This window comes from Gastrolobium bilobum, unplaced genomic scaffold (assembly GCF_033153095.1).
Source record: "Gastrolobium bilobum isolate Gb01-03AN ecotype WA unplaced genomic scaffold, APGP_CSIRO_Gbil_v1 utg1885, whole genome shotgun sequence".
Lineage (NCBI taxonomy): Eukaryota > Viridiplantae > Streptophyta > Magnoliopsida > Fabales > Fabaceae > Gastrolobium > Gastrolobium bilobum.
In genome coordinates this window covers 306,942-330,618 of record NW_026899589.1, presented here as the reverse complement: position 1 = coordinate 330,618, position 23,677 = coordinate 306,942, and the positions used below count along the sequence as shown (strand labels likewise).

The 23,677-nt window shown below is 35.0% G+C and overlaps 2 protein-coding genes across 3 annotated transcripts; one reads left to right on the top strand and one right to left on the bottom strand.

Moving 5' to 3' along the window:
• Positions 1-1,575: 1,575 nt before the first annotated feature.
• LOC133291787 (uncharacterized) lies at positions 1,576-3,632 on the top strand. 2 transcript variants are annotated; one of them, XM_061490118.1, is made up of 6 exons: positions 1,576-1,702; positions 1,787-1,874; positions 1,951-2,041; positions 2,372-2,456; positions 2,959-3,118; positions 3,326-3,632. In XM_061490118.1, exons 1-6 carry the CDS (start codon positions 1,661-1,663, stop codon positions 3,451-3,453), a joined length of 594 nt encoding a protein of 197 aa, XP_061346102.1. In that variant the 5' UTR covers positions 1,576-1,660; the 3' UTR covers positions 3,454-3,632. The 2 variants fall into 2 exon arrangements, with proteins under 2 accessions (XP_061346102.1, XP_061346101.1); XM_061490117.1 differs by having other exon boundaries at positions 2,959-3,115; positions 3,329-3,624.
• Positions 3,633-4,028: 396 nt separating this feature from the next.
• On the bottom strand, positions 4,029-20,408 carry LOC133291730 (uncharacterized). The gene is given in 26 exon segments (XM_061490040.1): positions 4,029-4,235; positions 4,347-4,406; positions 4,661-4,782; positions 5,639-5,741; positions 5,938-6,123; positions 6,126-6,146; positions 6,206-6,302; positions 6,472-6,530; positions 6,610-6,733; positions 7,084-7,208; positions 7,305-7,435; positions 7,532-7,793; positions 8,233-8,360; positions 8,471-8,531; positions 8,648-8,743; positions 9,859-10,062; positions 10,180-10,503; positions 10,674-11,064; positions 12,865-12,937; positions 13,132-13,235; positions 13,330-13,421; positions 13,557-13,610; positions 13,756-13,840; positions 13,995-14,159; positions 14,161-14,183; positions 19,188-20,408. Coding segments are annotated over 26 exon segments (4,413 nt in total). The 3' UTR covers positions 4,029-4,133.
• Positions 20,409-23,677: the final 3,269 nt, after the last annotated feature.

Genomic DNA, 23,677 nt, shown 5'->3' with positions numbered 1-23,677 from the left:
GAAAGGTAAACCCACAATTGAAATCATAAAGTGGTATTAGATGTTGTGTGCTGTTTCTATACAAAAAAAAGATGTCGTGTGCTGTTATATTCTCAAAAAATGAGTTTTCCTTTTGTCTGTCTGTCTCGTGCTATGAATCTTTTCACTATTTATAATTAAGGATGTTTTGTGATTAAACAATCTGGATCTTTCCATGGTATCGTTGACTATCAATCTTCATTGGTTTTAGAATATAGTTGCTTGTAAATCAATATTAAAAAGAGAATAATTTATCAGCGAGTAAGAAAACCGTAGGAGTGAAATTATAATCTCAATTTTAATATTATTTCGGCTAGTTAATAATCACACGGACCATTATGTTAATCAGATCAAGTTGACATTGATGAATGAATAATGCATAAAATTACATCTTCCTTGGTAAGCTCTGAATTGACTGTCCGTTGATAATCCTGTTAAATGCCTTGGATTTGAATGGCTATTTTGTCTTTTGTGGTTTATGGAAGTTGATGATTTATCAATTCAGGATTTTAAATAGCAGCTGTTATGTTCTGCGTTTTCGTTAATCCTTGAATAAACCAAGCTTTTCACAGATGTTTTCCTATTTTCACTTTGTGGTTTTAAAGTAATTATATAATTTTAGCTTGTACATGCAGTGCCACTCTGTAGTTAATGTTTGAAATTAATCGTTTTATTTTTTAATTATAATTCTGATGGCTAAATAATAATAATAATACCCAGAAAAACATTACTTTTTTATTAAAAAAAACAGTTTTTTTGGCAGTGTCAGTTGTTTATAAAAAGAAAAGAAAAGAAAATACGTTGTGAATTTTAAGTTGAATAAAGAAGGAACCTACGGATGAGTGATGACAGCATAATTATATTTTTAATGGCCAACCTCAATTGGTTTAACTGGTAAAGATTAAGTTTGCAAAGCTTAGATATATAGCTCTCATAGTAACAAATAACACTTTATTTTTTTTTTATGGACAATTTGAAAGTTTCATTGAAATGTGTCATCTTAGAATACAATAATAATGGTGAGCAGAGTTGACTAATGATTTGATTTATATCTCAAATTTTGCTAGCGGACTTTATTGGTGAGTGATATATCTCTTAAGCAAATTTTCAAAGAGATTGAGGTCTTTTCTGACTTTAGTGGGATACCGATATTAATTTCACTTAAATTTTTTTGTACTAAAAAAAAAGAATGTGATAATAATTCCTCCCTTTAACCAAAACAAAACTGAATTTTCAAATACGATGGTCCTGCTTCCTTTTTTTTTTAGGTCTCTACTTCCTTTAATCTTTTCATACAAATTTTTATTAAGCATTCAACTTGGCTGTTTGCTCTTGGACTTTGAAGGCAATGACAAAATAAAAATAAAAATGGCAGAGTGCTCGAAATGTTTGGCAAATAAGAAAGTTTTGTCTTTCAATAAAAATGTTTGATTAATCATTTCTTAAACTAATTTAATTAATAATTTACAACTAATCACGAATCTATTTAGCCAAATTGAAATGAAATAAAACAAAAAAAGAAACTTTCATTCTCCAATAAAAATTAGTCTCGAATTATGTATCAAAAAATAAAATAAAAATTAGTCTCGAATTAAAAAAGTCGACCCTTAAACTTCATCCCATTAGAACAGGCACAGAAACAATGGCTGGTCCCGGCAAATGCTTCCTGGTCACGGGTCCTCCTGTGAGTGATTCTTCTCTCTTTCCAATTTCAATTTCATGGTTAGTCACTCTTGATTGTTGAATTTACTATCCTTTCATTGATCAGGGCGTGGGAAAAAGCACTCTTATTATGAGAGTGTTCGAGTCCCTCAAAGCCTCTAATCCCGCCCTCAAGGTTCAGGGCTTCTACACTCGTAAGCATCCCTTCTTATTCTTTCACAAGCTCCTATGTTCCCAAAACCAAAATGGTTTTGGTGGTTGGTTTTGTAGGTGAAGTTAGACACGCAGGCCAGAGGGTTGGTTTCGAAGTGGTCACTCTAGATGGTCGCACATGCCCACTTGCCTCTGCCAACATTTCAAGGTCATTTCTCACATAAAGATCCCAACTTTTGTGTTTTTATGTTTTGTAATTTGTGTTTCTTGGTGATGGTGCTTAAAGGGTATTCATTTCTCAAGCACTAACAAATGAAAGGTTTTTATGTGATAGTTAATGGGATTAATATTTCTTTGTCTTCTAAAAGCACTTAAAAGTGTATGTGCTCACGTGTGAAAAGAAGAGAAAGAAAAATAAAATATGAACTCCACACACTTTTATGCATAAGTAAAAGATAAAATTATCTCTTACAAACGCTAATCCCATAGTCAATTGCTTATTTAATTAAAGGGTGTTATTTAATAATTGCATTGGCAGCCCTGAGTCTCTCACATGGCCTAGCGTTGGGAAGTATAAAGTTGATATTGCATCTTTTGAGTCACTAGCACTGCCGGAATTGCAGGTGAGCTCGCTTTCTCTGTAGTTTGTTTGTTGCTTGTCAGAGATGTTTTATTTATGCCTTTTTTTTTCTTAAGTTAAGTAGCTAGTTCCTTACCATCTCTTTGCAAGAGTGTAAGGGTAAGAACGCGTACAATTAACCGTTACCGTCACCCTTGCAAGTAGAGGAGTCATGTGCACGGGGATTTGTCCTTTGATATTTTCAAGTAACTAGTTCCTTGAGTGAAAACAGTAAAGGGAATGAAGAGGGCACTATTGTTTTTAGTGCCGTTGTAGGAGATTAGATTATTGCACGTTATGCCAAATATATCACCATCTTTACATGCATTTCAATTCTTATCGAAAATGTGGTATGATGCTCTTGAACTGCTCACATGCTTTTTTAAACTATTGGTGGAGTTCATTTTCTGAGTGTAGATTTGTCATTGAGGATATAAAAGATATTATTTGCCATTGCCTATATATTACATCAGTCTTTGATGTTCGAAGACACGTTCAATGACTAGGTTAGAGAAGACACTGAACTCTTCATCATTGATGAAGTTGGTAAGATGGAGTTATACAGTTCGTCATTCTTCCCTGCAGTACTAAAAGTTTTGGAGTCAAATATCCCAATTTTGGCTTCCATTCCAGTTCCAAAATTTGGCAGAGATATACCTGCAGGTAATTTTTTTCAGTACTTTAACATTCCCCCATTTCTCAAACAATTTTCTTTTCTTGATTCTTTAAATAAATGAGATAGGACAAAATCTGTCACATGGCCTGGTACGAATGAAGCTCAAAGATCTGTTGAAGATGTTTTGAGGATTTTGGAGCCACTATTTGGCTAATTGCATTTCTGAACTTTTAAGTTACTAATGTAGTCAATTTCTGCAGTTGCGAGGTTGCGGAATCATGCAGGGGCAACTTGTTTTACATTGAGTGTTAGTAACAGAGATACTGTGAGAGAACAAATACGCTCATTATTAGAAGAACTTCTGATAAAACACTGGTCATTGTAAAGATTGTTGTCTAAACTCATACTGTGCGGAATTTTCTTCAAGTTCTAAATGTATCATGATGGCCTAGTACTCTATTTAGTGAAGAAAAAAAGAGCAATTCTCAATGAGCTTGTTAAACTCTTTTACTCACTGAAATGAACATTGCTGATACGATAAAGATGTTAGACATCAATACACTTATCGGACAGCAAATTGTGTGTCATCTTTTAACTTTATTGTGTTTAAGAAAGAAAGTGAATAGAATATTGATGTCCAACATAATACTCATAATACAGTAATGAAGCAGTTTTACGCCAAAAGAAACAAAACTAGCACAAAACAAATAGGGCAAAATTAGTTTTTCTTTTAGAAAAATTATAGGTTGGTGAGTTAATTGAGCCTTAAATAAGAGAGGAATGGAAGACATGTATGTTTTCTGGGCAATTTCTTCATCGGGGAAAGAAAGATTGGGAAGAAACTGTAAATTCTCAATCTATATAATACATGATCACAAAGTAAACACAATATCAATCCAAAACAAAAGCATCAAGGCATCATTTCAGCGTTGCTGTCAGTGTAAATACAACATAATTGCGGACAAACTAATGAACTATCATACACAAAATATTATTAGAATATATATGCAACTAAAATATAAAACAATTTATGACCTAAGTGTAATAGATTAGCTATAGCTCTTATCAACTTCGTCTATCCTGCTCAGCTGTTCGCAGCACTTGTTTTGCCAATGATGAAAATGATTTTGCTGTATCTTGCATCTTTGTAGTACGTAGATTGATACCCTGCCAAGTTATAGAAGACGATATGTGAACAAATAAATTTTGGATTTTTTTTATTTTTCCAATTTTTGTTGCATACATGGGCATGGGAAATTTGTCAACATAAAAAGATACCTGCAATTTCCTTGTGTTTTCCTGCAGCTTGCTTTCTGCCAATGTAGCCACGCCTGTTTCCTATAGCGCCAGATTCATGATCGGTTCATGTTTGCAATCATATTTCGGATCAAAGTACTAAAGTTTTACATATATGAAAATTATGCCTAATTATATAGTGATCATAAAGTATTATTACATGTGATGTAGTACCTTATATTTTTATGTAAATTAAAAAATTGATATTTGAACAAATAAGTCCTTTGTAAATCTTCTTGATATGGTGGAATGCAAGTCAAACATGACAAGGGTGCATGTGATGGATATATTCTTACACTGGAGGAAGAAGAAAATCCATATTTCTTCTTAATTTGATCAAGCGCACCAGCTTTCTCATCTTTTTGCTCTTCTTTATCTGATGGTTTCTGGTTGTTACCCTTCATCTCTTTCAATCTTCCTGTATATTGGATGCTCAATTAAATTAGCTAGCGTTTTGGAAGACCCTTAAGTCAACTTTCAGTCCAATCAGAAGGTAGCTAGGAGATTGAAAATTCTTAAAATGCATTGCTTAATGCTTCTGTTTGGTCGCAAGTTGTAGTTTACTAAATTCTAGTAAAGCAGTTTTGGTTGCAAGAGTTGCTTAGTTACAAGAAGGTAATGTTCACAAAATAAGGGTATACAAATTACTGGAAAAGCAGCAAGATGGGAAATAATGGATAAAATTTTCTTTATTATGATTTTAGTCCATTTACCCTACTTTCAACTTCAAATTTCTGCTACAGTAGTGTTAATTTGTTCCTTTATGCTGGTTTAAGGCAGTGTCTACATGCAGAAAAAGAACAAGAACAACCTACCTAGAAGACAAACTTACAAAAATCTTTGGAGACAACTCTATGCACGGTGTTTCCTCGAAACAAAGTCTTACGTTTGTAATTACTATCAGAAAACATTTATTTTATATTTTAACATAATGGAATGCATAATGAGATCCTGAAATATGTATAAAATATAAATCCCCTATATTGGCTCATGTTTTATCCCATCCACAGTAGTTCTAGTGCTTATTTCTTAGGTCAAATGGTGAACATAAGAAAAAGTAATTGGGTTTTATAAGAGTTATGTTGTAGGAAAAGTGATTGTGTAATGTTATAGAGATTCGTTTTGCGTGCTTTAATTTTTTATTTATTTTTTTGTTTTAAAAAGTGTGGGCCCCACAAAATGTTGTGAGGGTAGGAAAATTTGTTGTGTTATGTTAAAGGATAAAAGGAAAACCCAAAGTAATTATGCATAAAAGTGAACTCATTCTCACAAACCTTTCAGAACCTGAAATTTGCCAGCCAATTTCTTCTGAGCTCCCAATATGCTTTGCTCTTTGCGTTTTTCTCCATCATCCTCTAGATCAATGTCATCAATATAGGAGGAAAAGGGAACAAATCAAATTGATAACCTCAAACTCAAGTAAGTATCCACGTTAGAAAATGTATCACATAAATAGTAGACACAGACAGCAGAACTGACAAATTTCATCATTCTGCTGCCTTAAAGGCCAAACGTTTCATTTTTCAAGTAAATATTCAGTACCATATATCTAAGGCATTGTTATACCTATGTGTAATTCAAGCTGATTTGCATCCACGGTCGAGTTATCATTATTGTTAGCATTACATGGAAAATTTGCATTTGAAAACATTGCTGAGAGTTCTCGGATTCTTTCTTTAGGATCTTTTTCCATGAGGGGTGCATGCTTTCCTTTACTGCTACTAAAATCTTTGATAACGGAGCCGAATATACCCTGGAATGCCCAAAAACAAGATCAAATACCTTCTGTCACAAAGATTATGGATATAGTTGTATGAGTTATTAAAAATGTTACTGTTTACCTTTTTCTTTTCCTTGTGGATGACCGGGCCAGGAACAAGCTCTTCTTGCAATAGCATCCTTTCCTTCGTGTAAATGCAGCTAACAGAGTCCAAAAGCCTAAAATGAAGTCAAGAATTATGGAATATGAGACTACTAATCTAGAATTATCACTATTTGTCAGTTCTAAAAGAAAATAATAAAGAAGATAAAAGGCTCTAAATATCTTTCCCAGTGGGAAATATTGTTAGGCAGAAGTTTTTTGTAGCCATTCCCTGGCCATATATACCTGAAAATATTCCTCTGGACCAGCAATGAGACAACAAAAATTTCCTGGTAACCATTAACCTGTAAACTGATGGTGAGTTAATTTGATGTTACAAATATCTAAAGAAACCTGTTGTACTAGTGAAAGATACAGCCATACAAAAACAAGATCTCCTCTGGATGAACAACATATCTGGCTTTCAGAAAATGACTTCAATTTTGGAGGAGAGTAAGTGAAGCCTCTAATTGAAGTGTCCACTATCCGAGATAACTCTGGCAAAGACCTAACATTATTACATATGTATGTGTTAAATCATTAAAAAAGAAGTTAAAAGCAAAAAGAATGCATCTTGAATTGACATGATGGTAACTATTAAGAAGGATATAGGATACATGTGGCCTCATGAATATATGATTAGAGATCGAGCACAAAACGTGCTAGAATCTATAAATCCAACACCTGTGGGAAACTGGGAATAAGGATTGTTTGTAGCATTTTTTTTTAATTGAAAAATTAATCCTCAAATGGGGATTGTATTATTTTAACACCAAAATGTTGGTTAGTCTTCTCGTATGTTATATACCCATCAAATTATATTCTAAAAAGTATATGAAGACTAAAGAAAAAAACCACCTTAATTCTACTTTTCCATTGGTGAAAAGGAGTACGAGACCAATATCAGAGGGGCAGTAAAATGTTGATGCCCAGCAACAGGTAGAAGAATGAAACTTCTTTTTGTAAAGCACCTTTTTGACTCCCTGAAACATAAGAGAAAGAGTTATTGCAAGCATCAGCTAACAAGCTGGTTATTCATGACTACTCATTAGTAAGGATAGAAGTAAAGAACACATTACCTGTACTGCGTGCACAAAAGAATAGACATACAAAGCCTTCTCAGAACACAGCAAAATGTTTAATTGCTTTGTTGTTGCATCCTCTACTAGATTCCCTTCTCTCAAGTCTAAGCCATTTTTTATAATTGATCCTTCTGTATAACATAATAGAGTTGACATTGAATCCTAAACAGAATAAGCATTCGGATCATTGATAATGTGTTTTGACAACGGATAATTGTGTCAACTGTGCAGACACTTACCCAACACCTGCATAAATAGAGCTTTAGAGGGTTTCTTAGGATGAATGGTTCCAGCACTCAGTGTGTTTCCAGTTTCATTATCTAGTGCCAGAATAGATGAGTCCTTTGTTCCAACTGCTAAAATGTTTTTCTCAAAACCATACAACTTGCAGGTTATGAACCTCAAAGAGATGATACCGGTAGACATTTCACTTGCAATATGTTTCTGGTATAGCAGAGATGGGCCATCCATGTTGATAACTGAAACCTGTAACCAATTGGTAAATTATTGCACATTTTAGTACTGTGAAGATAATAAACACAACTATAAAGCAAAAGGAGCCTAATGTAGCAAGTTCAAGTTCCACACACTATATGATAATCATTCATCAAGCTGAAGCAACAATATGATTAGTAATTATCACCCGAGTGTCACATAAACCACTAGCAAGGTGCTTAAAGCATGGACACAATATACTCTCATTTTATTCTGCTAAATGATCCTTGGTGTTAGTTAATATGTTCAATAGATCCTTGGTAATTGCAATGGATCTTAAAGTTAAAAGATAGTTTAGTTCCAGGTTAATCAATGCGTCCCAGATAATTAATATATTGCGTTGCACATTATATTCGTTTCTTTGGAAACTAAAAACACATTCCCATTTTATTTATTTATTTATTTGAAAAAAGCTAGAAAAGTATCTCACATTTCCTTGGTCAGAACCAACAGCTAGATGCCTTGAGCTGTAATCTATGTTCATACAAGTTACAGCACCATTAGTCTTTACAAGTTTTACACTCTGGATTATATGATCAGTCGCTTTCTTTGTTCCTCCTGCAAAAGAGGAATGGCAATGCAAGTTACTATCAACTAAAATGAGGAGCCTGCTAGTTGTTTAATAACTAAGCAACAAGTTGTAAACTAAGTAATATGCTATGCAATACCAGTAAGAGACATGAAGCTGTTGGAGGCATATGGTTCAGGTTTGAATCTAAAGATGCGAACCTGTATATCATGTTTATATCACACATACTATAAAAATAAGGAGGGGTGGTAAGAACAAAAAGAGAAAACAAGGAAAATATCACATTTCACCAAATTCATAATTGAATGAAGCTCACCATTCCACTCTGGTCACCAGAAACAAGGAGAGGAGAGTTGCTGTCGAAATATAATTCCGTCAAGGGTATACCACTTAAAGAAAAATCATTTTCACTCTGCATTAAGATTGAAGAAACAAATAAAAGAATAATTACATGCAAAAGAGAAATTAAATGCTCCCTACAGTTCTTAAGTACATGGGAAAGAAAATAACCGCCTTTGATCCTCTTACAGTTTGAACTCAAAAAACTAATAATGACTCGAGATACAACACATACTCGAGTACTCAAAAGTCGAAAACTATTTTGACGTATGTAACATCCCGAGCGCTGACGAGGGCGGGGAGTGATCGCCGGTGCAAAGAGGCACAGACAAGGAGCGGCTCCTGACAGGCTTCCAGCGGGGGGTTACATGCATGAATGAATCGAATCGACACCCGAAAGAGAGGGATTCCAAAGACTGTGCAGGTATAAGACTGCATAGTTTGGGATAGCTTATAAGAATTAATTGGTACTATCTATGTTAATAAGATGCATCTGCTTTTCGGTTGCCCGGATCAGAAGAACTCTACAGTTAAGTGTGCTTGACTTGGAGCAATTCTGGAATGGGTAACCTCCTGGAAAGTTTTCCCGGAAAGTATGCGAGTGAGAAAAAGCACACTGAAAAGTCTCGTGTTAGTATGTGGGGATAGTCATTGATTCTTGAAGCGGTCGAGCGTTTCAACGTAGGCACTTCTGAACCCTACTCACACATAAAAATGTGTGGGGTTCATGTTTTTTTTTTCTCTCTTCTATTCACATGACCCCATATGAGTCCCATACGCTTTTATATATGTGTAGGAGATAAAATTATCTCTTACAATATGAGAAACATTAATCCTATTTATGTATGTCCTTATCAATCTACTACTTTCTTGAATGGGACTTCAATACACCAGCTTGCCTCGGTTAGCTAGTACAATCAAGATCCTTTTATTAACTAGGCATATATAAGTTGACGGATACTACATACATTAAAGCAGCTTTATTTCTGAAACTGAAATATATACTCTTACTAATGCTATCTTTATCAATAAAGGGAAGACAAAATGCCCATTTTATAGGTAATTTTTGTCCAACAACAAATTGGAATGTAATAGTGTTAATATTTGGGCACAAAGTAGTAGTTAACCAGTCATAGTAATAAAGCCAACATTTGGACACAAACTAATAGTTTCGGATAAAAATATTACCTGTTGCTTTAATTGCAAAATTGGGGTGAAAAAGGGACATGACGCATCCCAAAAAGTTATGGCTCCATTGCTATGTCCAGTTATGTACAAGTTTTTAACGTTTGAAAAACCAGTGAAGCTGGCAGAAGTCAAGTTAATCCCATCTTTGTGATTTGTTTCAATGGGAATAACTGGTGGATTATTTTTGACCAGCTGACTGTAATACTATGTGAACAAAAAGAAAATAAATGTCAAATCAATAAAACAATATAGAAGAATTAGATTGTCCAAAAAAAAAGAATATGGTCCAGTAAAAAAAAAACAGTTTCACAACCCTATTACTTCATCTTTAGAATTAAACACATTGGGATTGTTGGAGATGAATTTTGCTGTTGTGATGCTTGAATCTAGCAGTGGTAACTTCACAACCACTTCCTTTGGCAGTGAGGGAGTGGACTTAGACTGGCATTGCAGTAGATACTTTTCAATCAAACTATCATCATACACATATAAATGGCCTGATTTCCCAAGCAAAAGGAAAGAATTTAGTTTATGCTTGCTTTGCTCTCTTGAGGTTGATATGATCTCCATGTCAATACAGCTTTCAGATAAATGAAGTCCCAACTTTATAGTTCGAGATTCGGTATGCTCATTCAACAACACTACCTGCTACATATAATCATTTCAGTAAACATTTAATACAGATTAGTTGTTAAAAAAACCTATCATTCATAAATGACTCATTATGAAGTAAAATATAGATACAGAAACTTTCAATGACTTGTCCAAGAACAAGATGTATCCTTAAATGATGTAAGCAAAGTATTCAAATATACCTGCAACAAGTTTGAAGGGGCGTAGTCCGAAGCTCCCATGACATATAGTCGACTAGCCTTTCCTTCAGAATAAATCCATTTTAGTGATCCAATGGAAGTTTTGTCTGATTTATATCCTAAGTTAAGTTTGAACATAGGAGTGTTTTGATTACTATAATTAAATGCTGAACCAGTTCCTATGTTTAGAGAAGGGATGCTCCAAATGAAGAGCTCTCCATTGTTGTACCCTACAACCACCTTACTTCCAAAAGGACACACCCAACACGCAGAAGACACTTTCTTTGTTTCATTATACAGTGGTTGTGACATATTTCCACCAGTTCTGACTATGGATTTGCTTTCTCGAATATCCCATAATGTTATTTGGCCATTTCTAAAGATTATAAGAACTCTGCATTGAACAAACAAGAGAATGAAGACATCCCATGAGCTCAAAGTTTATAATGTTTTGATGATGCCTAAGAGATTGAAGATACAAAGCTATCTCAAATTGAAGAAACAAAGTTTTGGGAGCTTAGTGTCAAATATGTTAGATGGTATGTGACACCTTTTCTTTTTCTGGCCTTGAAAATGTCATATCTTGCTCCAATCATACACAGATCATATAAGCATAGCTCATTCAATTAATTTTTTTTAAAATAAAAAAAACAAAGCAGTAATGATTTAAAGGCTGTGTAGATATTTCACTAGAATTAGTTAATAATAATAATAAAATAAACTGAACTCAGTTTAGCAATTACTTTAAGGGAAATTATACTCTTATGTTACACACACCCACATAAAAAGATATGCCCCTCTCTTTTTTTCTTTTTCTTTTTAAAAAAATTGGTGGACCCCACTTAATTTATCTCACAACATGTTGTGAGATAAATTAAGTGGAGTCCACAAGATAACATCTCTCCTATAACATGAGAGAAATAAAACCCTTACTTTAATACTCATTTTTTTAAAACACTTGTCTTGTAAGAATCATGTGGGCCTCTTGATAAAATTCTGATGGCAATTTTTTTTTTGGGCTCAAGATAAGGTTGTCCATAATAACTCATTTAATTGAGATATATATATGGAAAAAGTGTTTATCCTTTTAAATGATACAACTTATATCCTTTCACTATCACCAAGAGATAGGACCCACACCTTTATTTTGTTTTGTCAAATCTCTCTCCTCCTTTATCTATCTCTTTCTCTCTCTTAAAATGACACAACTTTACATCCTTTAAAATGACACACATTTTTTCCTATATATATATATATATATATATATATATATATATAAACTCTTTCAGATTACACAACCTGATATATATCTCTCTCCAAAAAGTTGTTCTTCAAGAATAGTACATTTTCTTTGAGCAAAAATTTTCTTCTTCTGAATTTTATATAAGGTCTAAAATTGCACTGAAATAGTATTCTTTGATATATTCCAGATTTAAATTCTATTTTCTACATTGTCAAAATATCCAAAGGAGCATCTATGTTGTAGGTTTCAGTATAAGTCATAAAACATATAAAACTCTGATTTGTTTTTGTTGTAAACTATGTGAAAGTGTTAGTGACTAGATCTGTTGGTTCATTAGTTGTTGAAGTCTTGTACTGATAGAGCTTGAAATATAGATCTTATCTCCATTGAATAGATATTGTTTTTATATTCTGTCATTTTTGTTGGCTTTTACAAAAAATATATTTCTAAGCCCAATTTCAAGTTTTTTTTTTTTTTTTTTACATTTTTTTAAAAAAAAATCTGCATTTGTGTATTTCTGCTGCACAAATAAAAAAAAGGTGTTGGGTAAGTAATTTGTATTAATATACTTGACAGTTTAGCTACGCACGGAAGTTGCACGATGCAAGATACCATATTATGTTCTCTTACTTCATTCTAGTATATTAGGGCATATAGGAAACAATTGCACTCTATTAAAATTGAAGATAAAGCATCTACCTAATTTGGTGATTCTAATTCTAGATTTATCAAATATTAAAGTTTACTTGACATAAAGGTTTTTTCTAAAAATCCTAGAACATCTATTCATCCTCCCTCTAGGTGTTCATCCGCATCTTTATTAAAGAAGCCGCTTGCCCAACAGGAAACATAAGTTGGAACTTTTAAATAAAAAAAATGATCAAGTAAAAACAAACTCCAAATTAATTATATAAAAATGTCCTAAAGGGAGGAAGGTTTTGTACATATCACCTCTTACTTTCGGCTTCTGGTTGAGGCAATATGTGTGTCACAACAGTGTCATCAGACACTTCATTTGAATTCCCTGAAAAAGATTATTAAGGAATTTAAAATGACAAGAAGCTATATCTAAGAGAGTGCGTGTTCTTTACTTTATTGTTCTAATCAAAATGCTGGTTTAGAGAATCAATGGTGTGTATTCTAGGCAAGATTTACTTGGAACAAGTGAATGGAAAAGGACCCCTCCCAAAAAAAGGAAGGACAAAATATGTATCTCACCATAAGAAGCTAAGAGGGGTATGGTGTATTTCATATGTACCACATGCCATGGTTCTTGATCAAACTTCAAAACTGAAATGTTACCATTAGAAACTCCAACATACCTGCCAATGCAGATACATACTTATAACTAAATTTTGGTGCTCCTTAAAAATGTAATCTCTTGATATCTTATTTCGAAGTAGACACATTACTTACATAAAGAGGCTATGTTGAATGATTGCAAGACAAGTGATTTCTTCTTTAGCAATGTACACATCGGCCAACACTTTCTTGTCCATGTCCCAAACCTAAATGTCCCCAACACTTTCTTTATGATATGATTTAGATAAAATATTGACATGGTGAATCTTAATAGCAGAACAGTTGCTAGTACCAACTTGAAAAATATAACAAATTTTAGCAAAGTTCATAGGTTTACTTGCCTCAATATGGTTATTGAGAGTGACATTTATAAGGATGCCCTGGTTATGGAAGAACTGCATGCATATATTAAATATCATATTATTGATAATAGACAAGTATATTCCTATAAAAAGAACACCCTTCACAACATCAAGGAAATCAATCAACCATTTGAAATTAAAAGACAAAATTGGCCACCAAAAGAAAAGAAAATATAACCTTTAAAAACTTGCTAGGCACTGACTCACTAGATTCAAGTAGGACTTGGGCATTATCTTTTCCAAATAGTTTAATCCGTCCATCCCTTAAAAAAAGTCCCAACAAAAATAAGTTTCAAACATAAATTCAATAAAAATACGTAAGCTATAACAGTTTATCTGCCAATTAGATGTCAGAAAGAACAATGTATACATCAAAAAATTGACAAGGACTTGTACAAATGGCAAGGGTGAACATACTTGGTAGAAAGAGCCAATATGTTCTGAATCTTGTCATAGGCAAACTTGGCACCACTCGATGGTACCCCTTGATGAAATATCAGGCGTGGATCTACATCAATAGCTTTTAATCCATCTGAGGAATTTCCACCAGGCTGCCAGGAAAATTCACAATTGTGATTTTTAGTTTTCTAGTTGGTTGTTATGCTCCTACATGAAGTTTACCAATTTTTCTAGTTCTATGCTTAAGTATGAGTTATGTACGTTTTTATAATACATTGCTCCATTCTCCACTACATGAAAAAATAGAAATAAATAAATAAATAACACCACAAAATTTTAACCATGCTCCATTTGTGCATGTACAAGGTTGTTGTTGTCGTTTTCTTTTTTCTTTCTTTTTAAGACTCATCCATTGAGCCTGGCAAAAGGTCTTCTATAGTTCAAGTTGGGCTTCTATGTAGTTGACGCACAGGGAAATGTGCGTGTTTAAGTCATGCATCACCTCCACGAATGATTTAAGTGAAAATCAGCGCAATGCAAACCGTGCATCCTAATAGAGAGCATTCAAGTCGTGCACGCATCCAATGGGGGTCTTGCTTAGCACGAAATGTGGCAAATGCTTCTATAGTTCAAGTTGGGTTGGGAAGAGCAATTAAAGTAAAATAAAAAAATAAAATTTATGGGAATTAAATTCCATTCACTATAAGTTTATTTATTAATAACTGTCTGTCAAAATATTAATATTTATGCAAATTTGATCTTTTATAAATATATATATATATATATATAGGGCAGGTTATATTTACAAACTTTTTTGTTTACAAACTCTTACAATCTACACTAAGTACGATCGGTCATACTTTAATCATGCAGTGTACGACCAGTCGTACTTAGTGTAATTTGCAAAAAAAGTTTGTAAACGGATCTCATCCCTATATATATATATATGAGGTAGGATCCTTTGACACCTCAAATTTAAAATTTGACACCGGTGTCAAATTTGAAATTTGACACCTCATCTGAGAATAGTTAGATCAAAAAAGATCAATGATGTCACTTGCTTACAAATCAGAGTCATTGATCTTTTTTTATCTAACGGCTCTCAGATGAGGTGTCAAACTTCAAATTTGACACTGGTGTCAAATGATTCTACCTCTCTCTTTCTCTCTCTCTATATATATATATATATATATATATATATATATATATATATATATATATATATATATATATATATATATATATATATGAGGTAGGATCATTTAACACCAATGTCAAATTTGAAGTTTGACACTTCCTCTGAGAGCCGTTAGATCAAAAAAGATCAATGGTGTCACATACTTACAAATCAGAGTCGTTAATATTTTTGATCTAACGACTCTCAGAGGAGGTGTCAAACTTCAAATTTGACACTGGTGTCAAAGGATCCTATCTCTCTCTCTCTCTCTCTCTCTCTATATATATATATATATATATATATATATATATATATAACCTTGAAAATAGTGAATTTTATTTGAACGTGTTGGGGATAGTGTAGAGATTGTGACTGAGCTAGCAAGAAAATAAGAAATGGTATTGTCTTGGGTTTGTTACAATGTTTTGAAAATTTTATTTAGTGCATGTTTGTTTTAACATTTACTTTTTAAAAAATATTTGTTTGTTTAAAATTTTAAAAAGCTTAGAAAAATATTATTTTTTTCTAAAATAAATTAATCCAAAAGAGTTAAATAGGAAAATTTCTTATTTTTATTGAAGAGCTATGCAGAAGGATCTTACACTAGCCTAATACTAATGAAGTACATGAAAGATCCAAATCCATAATGAAATTATTTTCAAAAAAATAAAGGACCAAGCAATAAATTAGAACTAGGAAAACTTGCAGTGCCACACTGCCACTATTATTTTTTCGGATTTTTTTACCATTCTGATCCAAAACTACTGATATATTAAGTTATTTAATTCTTTTAATGAGAGTGAAACGCACATGGGAAGGATGCACGTTTAAGTCACACATTATCCACATATGTGACTTGTGCAAAAGTTAAAATGCACTTGCCACATTTCGCGCTCAGCAAGATACCCATGGGGTATGTGCACGATTTGAATGCACTCTACTAGAATGCATGTTTTGCATTTTCACTCAAATCGCTCGTGGAGGTGATGCGCCACTTAAACGAACACATTTCTCATACGAGTTTCATTGGCATTAGACTGATAAATAGTTTACCAAAAGAATTAAATCGATAATATGTCTTGGATTTTGCATCAGAAGAGTCAAAAGGCCAATTTTTCCCTTATGTGTTTTGACTTCCGAAATTCCTTTCGTCTAAGCTTTCCGGGTATAAATGGGTTGGGTTGGATTAGATTAAACTTTATATAAAATATTTTAAGGCTAACATGACATTTTACCATGATGTAGGCTAAATTATGAGCATAATCTTACCTATATTTTAAACACAACATGCCTAATATAGAACTATTAACCTATTTAAATTTGAAATTTTGAATACCTATTAAGAATTAAAAAAAAATACAAATTACAATTGTATTAATTAAAATATATAGACAATTATTTTATTTTATTTTAATTAAAATAAGTAATACGATATTGACCTTTATGCTTGTAGGCTAGATTTTCTAAAAATATGTTTATGAACCATTTTTCGAACAAGTTTATTTTTAAGATATTAGCTCATTTTATTTTATTAAATATGCTAGGCTATGACTGGCGTAACATAGGCCCGACAATAAGTCTATGAGAAATTGTTTGACCCATTTCATCTTTACCCTAGGAGTGCATCTTTAGTACATCTGTTGCATGGAATTGAGTGTGACTTTTGGATTTTACACTATATACTACTGATAGTATATGGGATAAATAAATCTCATGTTGTAGGAATAGCCTTCTCTCATGTTAGTGAGAGCTCGATTTCCGTGTTAATATTTTCTTTCATTTTCCTTTTTTATTTAAACTAGTGGGCCCACTTAATTGTATGTGTAGGAGAAAAGCTCCTCTCATGTTGCATGAGAAAATGCAACCCCATAGTATATACTATATAATGTAAAACAAAAAAAACCATTTTTCCTTTTCTCTCTCCAGTAAACTAGAAGCTAAGGTGACGCGCTTTTATTGATCTGTCGTACATACATCCATATTATATTAGATTTTTCCCTACTCTACACCATAGCTTAGGTCCATACAAACACTTTCCTCATTAAAATTTAACCAAATATACAATAGATTTTCCTTTCCTGCAAACCAAAACTAGGCATTTTTTTATGATTAATAAAATTAAATTGCTCTTTATTTTTCTTTCATCATAAAACAGTAAAAAAAGATTCATGATCTTCTAATTATTGGATATTTCTGAATCACATACAATTATACTTATTGAGGAAAAGCAATTGAAACTATAATATTTGTAATTAGGGATGTTCATCAACCGATCCAAACCGATTCGCGGTGACCGAACCGAAAAATCGAAAATCAAAAACCAAAAAATCGAAAACCGAAAAAAATCCGCAATTTTTAATTGGATTGGATCGATTTTCGAGTTGGTTGATGAAACCAGATCCAATCCAAATCGATCCAATATATTAATTCCCCTCTACCTACTTGGGTCTTTCCCCAATCATAGCCCAAAATTTTCTAAACCCAAGACGCATCAACTAAACCCAAGAAAAAATCTAGTCACATCTCATCAACAAAATTTCATCTGTATAGAGCTTCATATCTTATTGCCAAAAAAAAATTATATTATCGTTTACTGATGCTTTTATATTTCGATTTTTTTTTTACAAAACCAATATATACAAAAGATGTTATTTGCACAATAATCATGAAACAAATTTTAGAATTTTCAAAAAACCGAAAACCGATCCAATCCAAACCGAAAAAAATTGGATTGGATGAGATCGGATTTGAAAAAAAATCAAACCAAATAGATGATTACATGATGAAACCAAAGGGATTGGATCAGATGATTTTTGCTTTCAAAACTGATCCAATTCAGACCGCGAACACCCCTATTTGTAATAGCATTTTTACATGCTTAAAAATAACATTCCATATCGAGCAATTTTTGTCTTGAAAAGATGCATTATAAAAGAAAACCCTGCTTCTTATTAGCAAAACAAGAAATGGAATAACATTCAGAATTTAAAAGAAAATATGAACAACACAAAAATAAAAATTAAAGTATAACACGATCCTATGGATCAAACTTATTAATTAATTAGTATTTTTTAATAAATTGTAATCGTCGATTGATGAAAATCAACGATTAGGATTTGGTGTCAAATTTTTTTAATTTGATACCAGTATTAAAGAATCATATCTCATATATCTTATATATATATATATATATATATATATATATATATATATATATGAAATTACCATAAGGAATTTGAATCATGATATGGCAAAAAAACAACAACAAAAAATTATTATGTTCACCGGTATCCATTCATTTCCATTTCTGTTTTATTCTTTCTCTTAAACACAAAACGGATAGCAATTTGATAAGAGAGAAAGGGAGATGATACGCTTTGAGCTTTAGGATTTTAATCAATTATGAAGTAAAATATACCGAAGGGTTCAGTAAGGATCATTACTTTCACGAATTATAAAATCTGAAATATCTAACCTAGACACCTAGTAGTGTATTTTTGTTTCTTTCAAGTCTCAAATCATGGTTTAGAACCAAAACTAGTCTCTTTTAACTTTTATCTAAACTATATATATATATTTTTTTTGTTAGAGATCTAAACTATTATTTTGATATTTTAAACAAGACATCAAACTCACTGTAAGAAAAGAAATTTAAACTCTCGACACTTGTAAGTATCCTAAGGTTCTTTACAACACTTTAACTCGTATTTTAAACAGGAGACCAAATATATGTTATAGGAAAATGAATCGAAACTCTTGGACAATTTAACTATCAACACTTTCCACAATGAATGAAGGGAATAAAAAAAAGTAATGATAGCTGTAACAGGGAAGTTATAACAGAAATGAGAGAGAGGGAGAAAGAGAGAAGGGAGAGAGAGTTTGCCGAATTTTTCATATCCTTTTCTGAAGCTGCAAAGGCTATTTGTAATACAATGGATGTTTGAAACCTAACATGAATAACAGTGGATAATCAGAATTGCATAATAAACTGAATTAAGCTAATGGGCTCATGTCACAGCTCAGCCCAAAACAAAGTCTTTCAAATATGCTGGACACTTAGTTGCTCTTCCTCGATTGGGCTTCTTTATATTAAGGTCTTCACCAGCCCTAGAGCCCGTTACATCACCCCACCCATCCAAATTAGACTTGTCCTCAAGTCTAGGATACGTGTCAGCAACTTGGGTAGGTAAAATGGGTGAAGCTTCCAGAGGGTCCAAAGACTTGTGGTCTTCCACAGACGTTGAAGGGAAACAGTTGTTGCGCACAATCAACGGTGTTGAAGGAGCAGTCAACGTGGGCTGATTAATAGCCGTTGGTTGGGAATGCAAAATGGGTGCCAACTGGGAACCAGTTGCGTGCAAGTGTGGTTGAGATTGCACCGACACCTGAGGATGCATCACAGCCGTTGCAGTAGGGAGCGAATCAAGGGGTAGATACTGGCCACTTGAGTTAAAGTCCCCAGACATAAGTGAGTTTTCGAGGAGAGTGGTTTGCTTTCCATTAACCTCATTCAAAGCGACGGTCTTCCCTATTACTCGTCCCAGGTCTTCTTCTTTAGTCCCTTCTTTCTCTGTGTCGTGGGGGTGGTGAGTCGTTTGGTTGTTCCCCTTAGCTGCAGACGCTGTGGATCCCCGGCTGACTGGTTGCTGTTCCTTGTTTCGTGTATGAGTCCCTGGCATGGTCAAGTCAGTCTCATCCTCCCACGTGGAATCTTCTGGAGGTAGATCTTTCCACTGCACCAGCACTTGAGGTACCAAAACTCCCTTTCGCCAGATGTGTCTGGATCCGACGATGGCCAGATGATGGTGTTGCAGAGGGTTGTCAGAAACAGATGTGGGAAAGGAGTGAACCTTATATGTTCGGCCAGATCTGAAGGGTCGCAGTAGGGAGATGTGGAAAACAGGGTGGATCCGTGCGGTGGCTGGGAGTTGAAGACGATAAGCCACAGACCCGACACGTTCGTCCACTGCAAAGGGACCGTAATACCGTAGCGCCAACTTTTGCGAAGACCGGCGGTTAACCGACAGCTGTCGGTACGGTTGCAAACGGACAAGGACTAAGTCCCCTGAGGTAAAGTTCCAGTCTTTTCTCTTTTTATCAGCTTGAGCTTTCATCACTTGTTGAGCTCTGAACAAATTTTCTTTTAATGTGTGCATGAGGGACATGCGCTCAGTGAGAGTAGCGGCAACAACTTCGTTGGTGGAAGCACCAAGACAGTAGGCCAAAAGGTTCGGTGGGCTACGACCAAACATGGCTTGATACGGGGCCACGCCAGTGGAAGAGTGGAAGGAAGTGTTGTAGTGATACTCTGCTAAGCTGAGGAACTTCGACCACGACGCATGATGATGATGGGAAAATGCCCTCAGGTAATTTTCTAAACAACGATTCACCCTTTCCGTCTGGCCGTCAGTTTAAGGATGATAGCTAGAACTAAAATTTAATTTAGTACCTTGCAATCTGAACAGGGAACGCCAAAAGTCACTGAGGAAGATCGGATCACGATCTGTCACGATGGATTCGGGTAACCCATGGAGCTTGCCCACAAAATCCCAGAAAAGTTGAGCAATCTTGGAAGCTGAATAGTGTGTGGGTAGAGGAACGAAGTGAGCTGCTTTTGAAAATCGGTCCATAACAACCAAGATGGCCGTATATCCTCCGGACAAAGGTAAGTGAGTTATAAAGTCCATACTGAGATGTGCCCACAATGTATCTGGTATCTGTAATGGTTGTAAAAGGCCAAAATGAGGGTGATTTGGGGGTTTAAGCTTTTGACAAGTTTCACAGGTCTGTATGTATTCTTTGATGTCTTTTTGGATCCCCTTCCAAGTGAAGTTTCTGTTTATTCTGTGCAGAGTAGCTTGGATGCCAGAGTGACCCCCCTGAACAGAAGTGTGGTATTCATGAAGAATGGTTGCAATCAGTGACGATTTGGCTGGCAGATAAATGTGGTCACGGTGGAAGAGCAATCCGTTGCGGGTTTTCCAGTCAGCTATAGAACTAGGATTGTCTTGAATTTGTTGTAACAGAGCTGTAGAGTAGGGATCAGATTTGTACTCGGACTGTAAAACTGTTGTGTGGTTAAGAACTGGGCCAGAAATGGCCATGCAGTGGGGTTGGGAAATTGTTGCACCCCCTGTAGACGAACGGGACAGGCTGTCGGGCACCGTGTTGGTCTTACCGGCCTTATACGTGATCGTATAGTTAAATCCCAACGATTTGGATAAGAATTGTTGCTGCTCAGGAGTCTGAATGACTTGACTCATCAAGTTATGAAGACTTTTGTGGTTTGTGCGTATGGTAAATGGGGAACCAAGGAGATACTGACGCCATTTACTAATGGCGGAAGTATTCGCAAACATTTCTCTAACATATACCGACTGTCGCTGCATTGCAGGCGATAACTTGCGGCTGTAGAAGGCCAAAGGTTTCTCATTCTGTAACAAGACAACACTGATTCCCACCCCAGAAGCGTCTGTTTCAACTACAAATGGTTGGGAAAAATCGGGTAGGGCCAATATGGGGGCTGTAATGAGATGATTTTTGAGTTCACGGAATGCTGTATCCGCTTCCGTAGACCAAACAAACCCATTTTTAGAGAGCAAATAAGTGATTGGACTAGCAATAGAGGCATATCGCTTAATGAATTTCCTGTAATACCCTGAAATACCCAAAAAGGCCCGCGCTTGTGTGGTGTTGGATGGAATGGGCCAGTCCAGAATAGCCTTCAGTTTATCTGGATCAGGGGATACACCACCACCTATAATAATATGGCTTACATAAGGAACCTCGAAACAACCAAATGAACATTTCTCCTTTTTGGCAAATAGGGAATGCGCTCTTAAGGTAGTGAGAACAGCCCGCAAATGATGTAGGTGTTGAGTTGGGGAAGAACTATACACCAGTATATCATCGAAGAATATGACTACAAAACGCCGAAGGTAAGCAGCGAATATAGTGTTCATAGTGGCCTGGAAGGTGGAGGGTGCGTTAGATAGACCAAATGGCATTACCAAGAATTCGAAATGGCCATGGTGTGTGCGAAAGGCTGTCTTGTGAGAGTCTTCTGGGTGCATACGGATCTGATGATAGCCGGAGCGCAAATCTAAATTAGAAAAAATTGTTGCGCCATGTAACTCATCCAGCAATTCATCAATAGTTGGAATAGGAAATTTGTCTTGCACCGTGAGGGCATTGAGGGCCCTATAATCTACACAGAAACACCATGTGCCATCTTTCTTTTTAACCAATAAAACTGGTGAACTGAAAGCTGAGTGACTGTGTTGAATCACCCCAGTGTGCAACATTTCAATCACAAATCGCTCGATTTCACTCTTTTGGCAGTGTGGATAACGGTAGGGTCGAACTTGCACCGGTTTTGAATTAGGCAAAAGATGAATATGATGGTTATAATCTCTATCCGGAGGTAGAGAGGAAGGTTCCTGGAAGACATCATCGAATTCTTGGAGCATGTGATGCAACCCCTGAATGGTTTCTTCCGTGTCCCTTGTGTCATTGTGAACGTTCAATTGGGAAGCAAAACACATTAAACAGGAAGATATGGAGTCATGGCTCATAAGTTTGTGCAATTGGGAAGAACTGATGTGGTTGAGGTTTGTGTCCAGATCCCCTTGAAGTAACACCTGTGAGTTATTGTGAGTAAAGGACATGGTTAGTGCAGCAAAATCCATTACAATTGGGCCCAATGTGGAAAGCCACTGTACCCCCAATACAATATCAGCCCCTTTTAAAGCAATGACATACACATCGATGCTAAATAAATGGGATTGAATGTCAACAGAAACTGACTTGCAAGAGGCAGAACATAACAAAGCATCCCCATTACCCACCCGAACCTTAAAAGGTGGAACAACCTGTAAAATTAAATGTAAATGGGAAGCCATACGAGCTGTGATAAAGTTATGAGTACTACCTCCATCCACTAACAATTGAACTGGTTGGCCATGAATTTTACCTTTCATCCTGAATGAGTTAGAGGAGCGATGGCCCAATAAAGCATTAAAGCTAATTTCATGAAAAACCTCTTGGGAAGGTGGTTCGGGTAACTCCACCACTGGCTCTACTTGTTCTGGGGATATATCAGGGGGCTCATCATCAGTCCCTTCTAAATACAGCAAAGTAGCTCTTCCTTTACATCTATGCCCACGGACAAATGTCTCATCACAATTATAACACAAGTTTTTGTCACGACAGGCTTGCATTTCTGCAGGTGATAACCGTTTAATGGGAATGGGTGGTAACACTGAAATAGGTTTATGGGTAAGAAATGGAGGTACTGTATTAATAGGGGGCGACAACTGGTGATGTATTTGGAGTGGGGCGTGAGAGCCACGGTTTAGTAGCACGGTTTTCGGTAAATTGATCCTCATAAACTTTTGCATAAGCAAATGCGGAAGACATATCAAGCGGTCTATGAACCAAGACCGCTCTGCGGATTTGAGGTTTCAGTCCCGCAATAAACAAGCTCTTTCTCATGAGAGGAGTGAGATCTGTAGTACGACGA

Coding starts and splice junctions, on each gene's coding strand:
- LOC133291787 (XM_061490118.1), top strand. CDS start 1,661: ATGGCTGGTCCCGGCAAATGCTTCCTGGTCACGGGTCCTCCT. Junction 2,457..2,958: donor TAGCACTGCCGGAATTGCAG/GTGAGCTCGCTT, acceptor TTCAATGACTAG/GTTAGAGAAGACACTGAACT. Junction 3,119..3,325: donor CAGAGATATACCTGCAGGTA/ATTTTTTTCAGT, acceptor AGTCAATTTCTG/CAGTTGCGAGGTTGCGGAAT.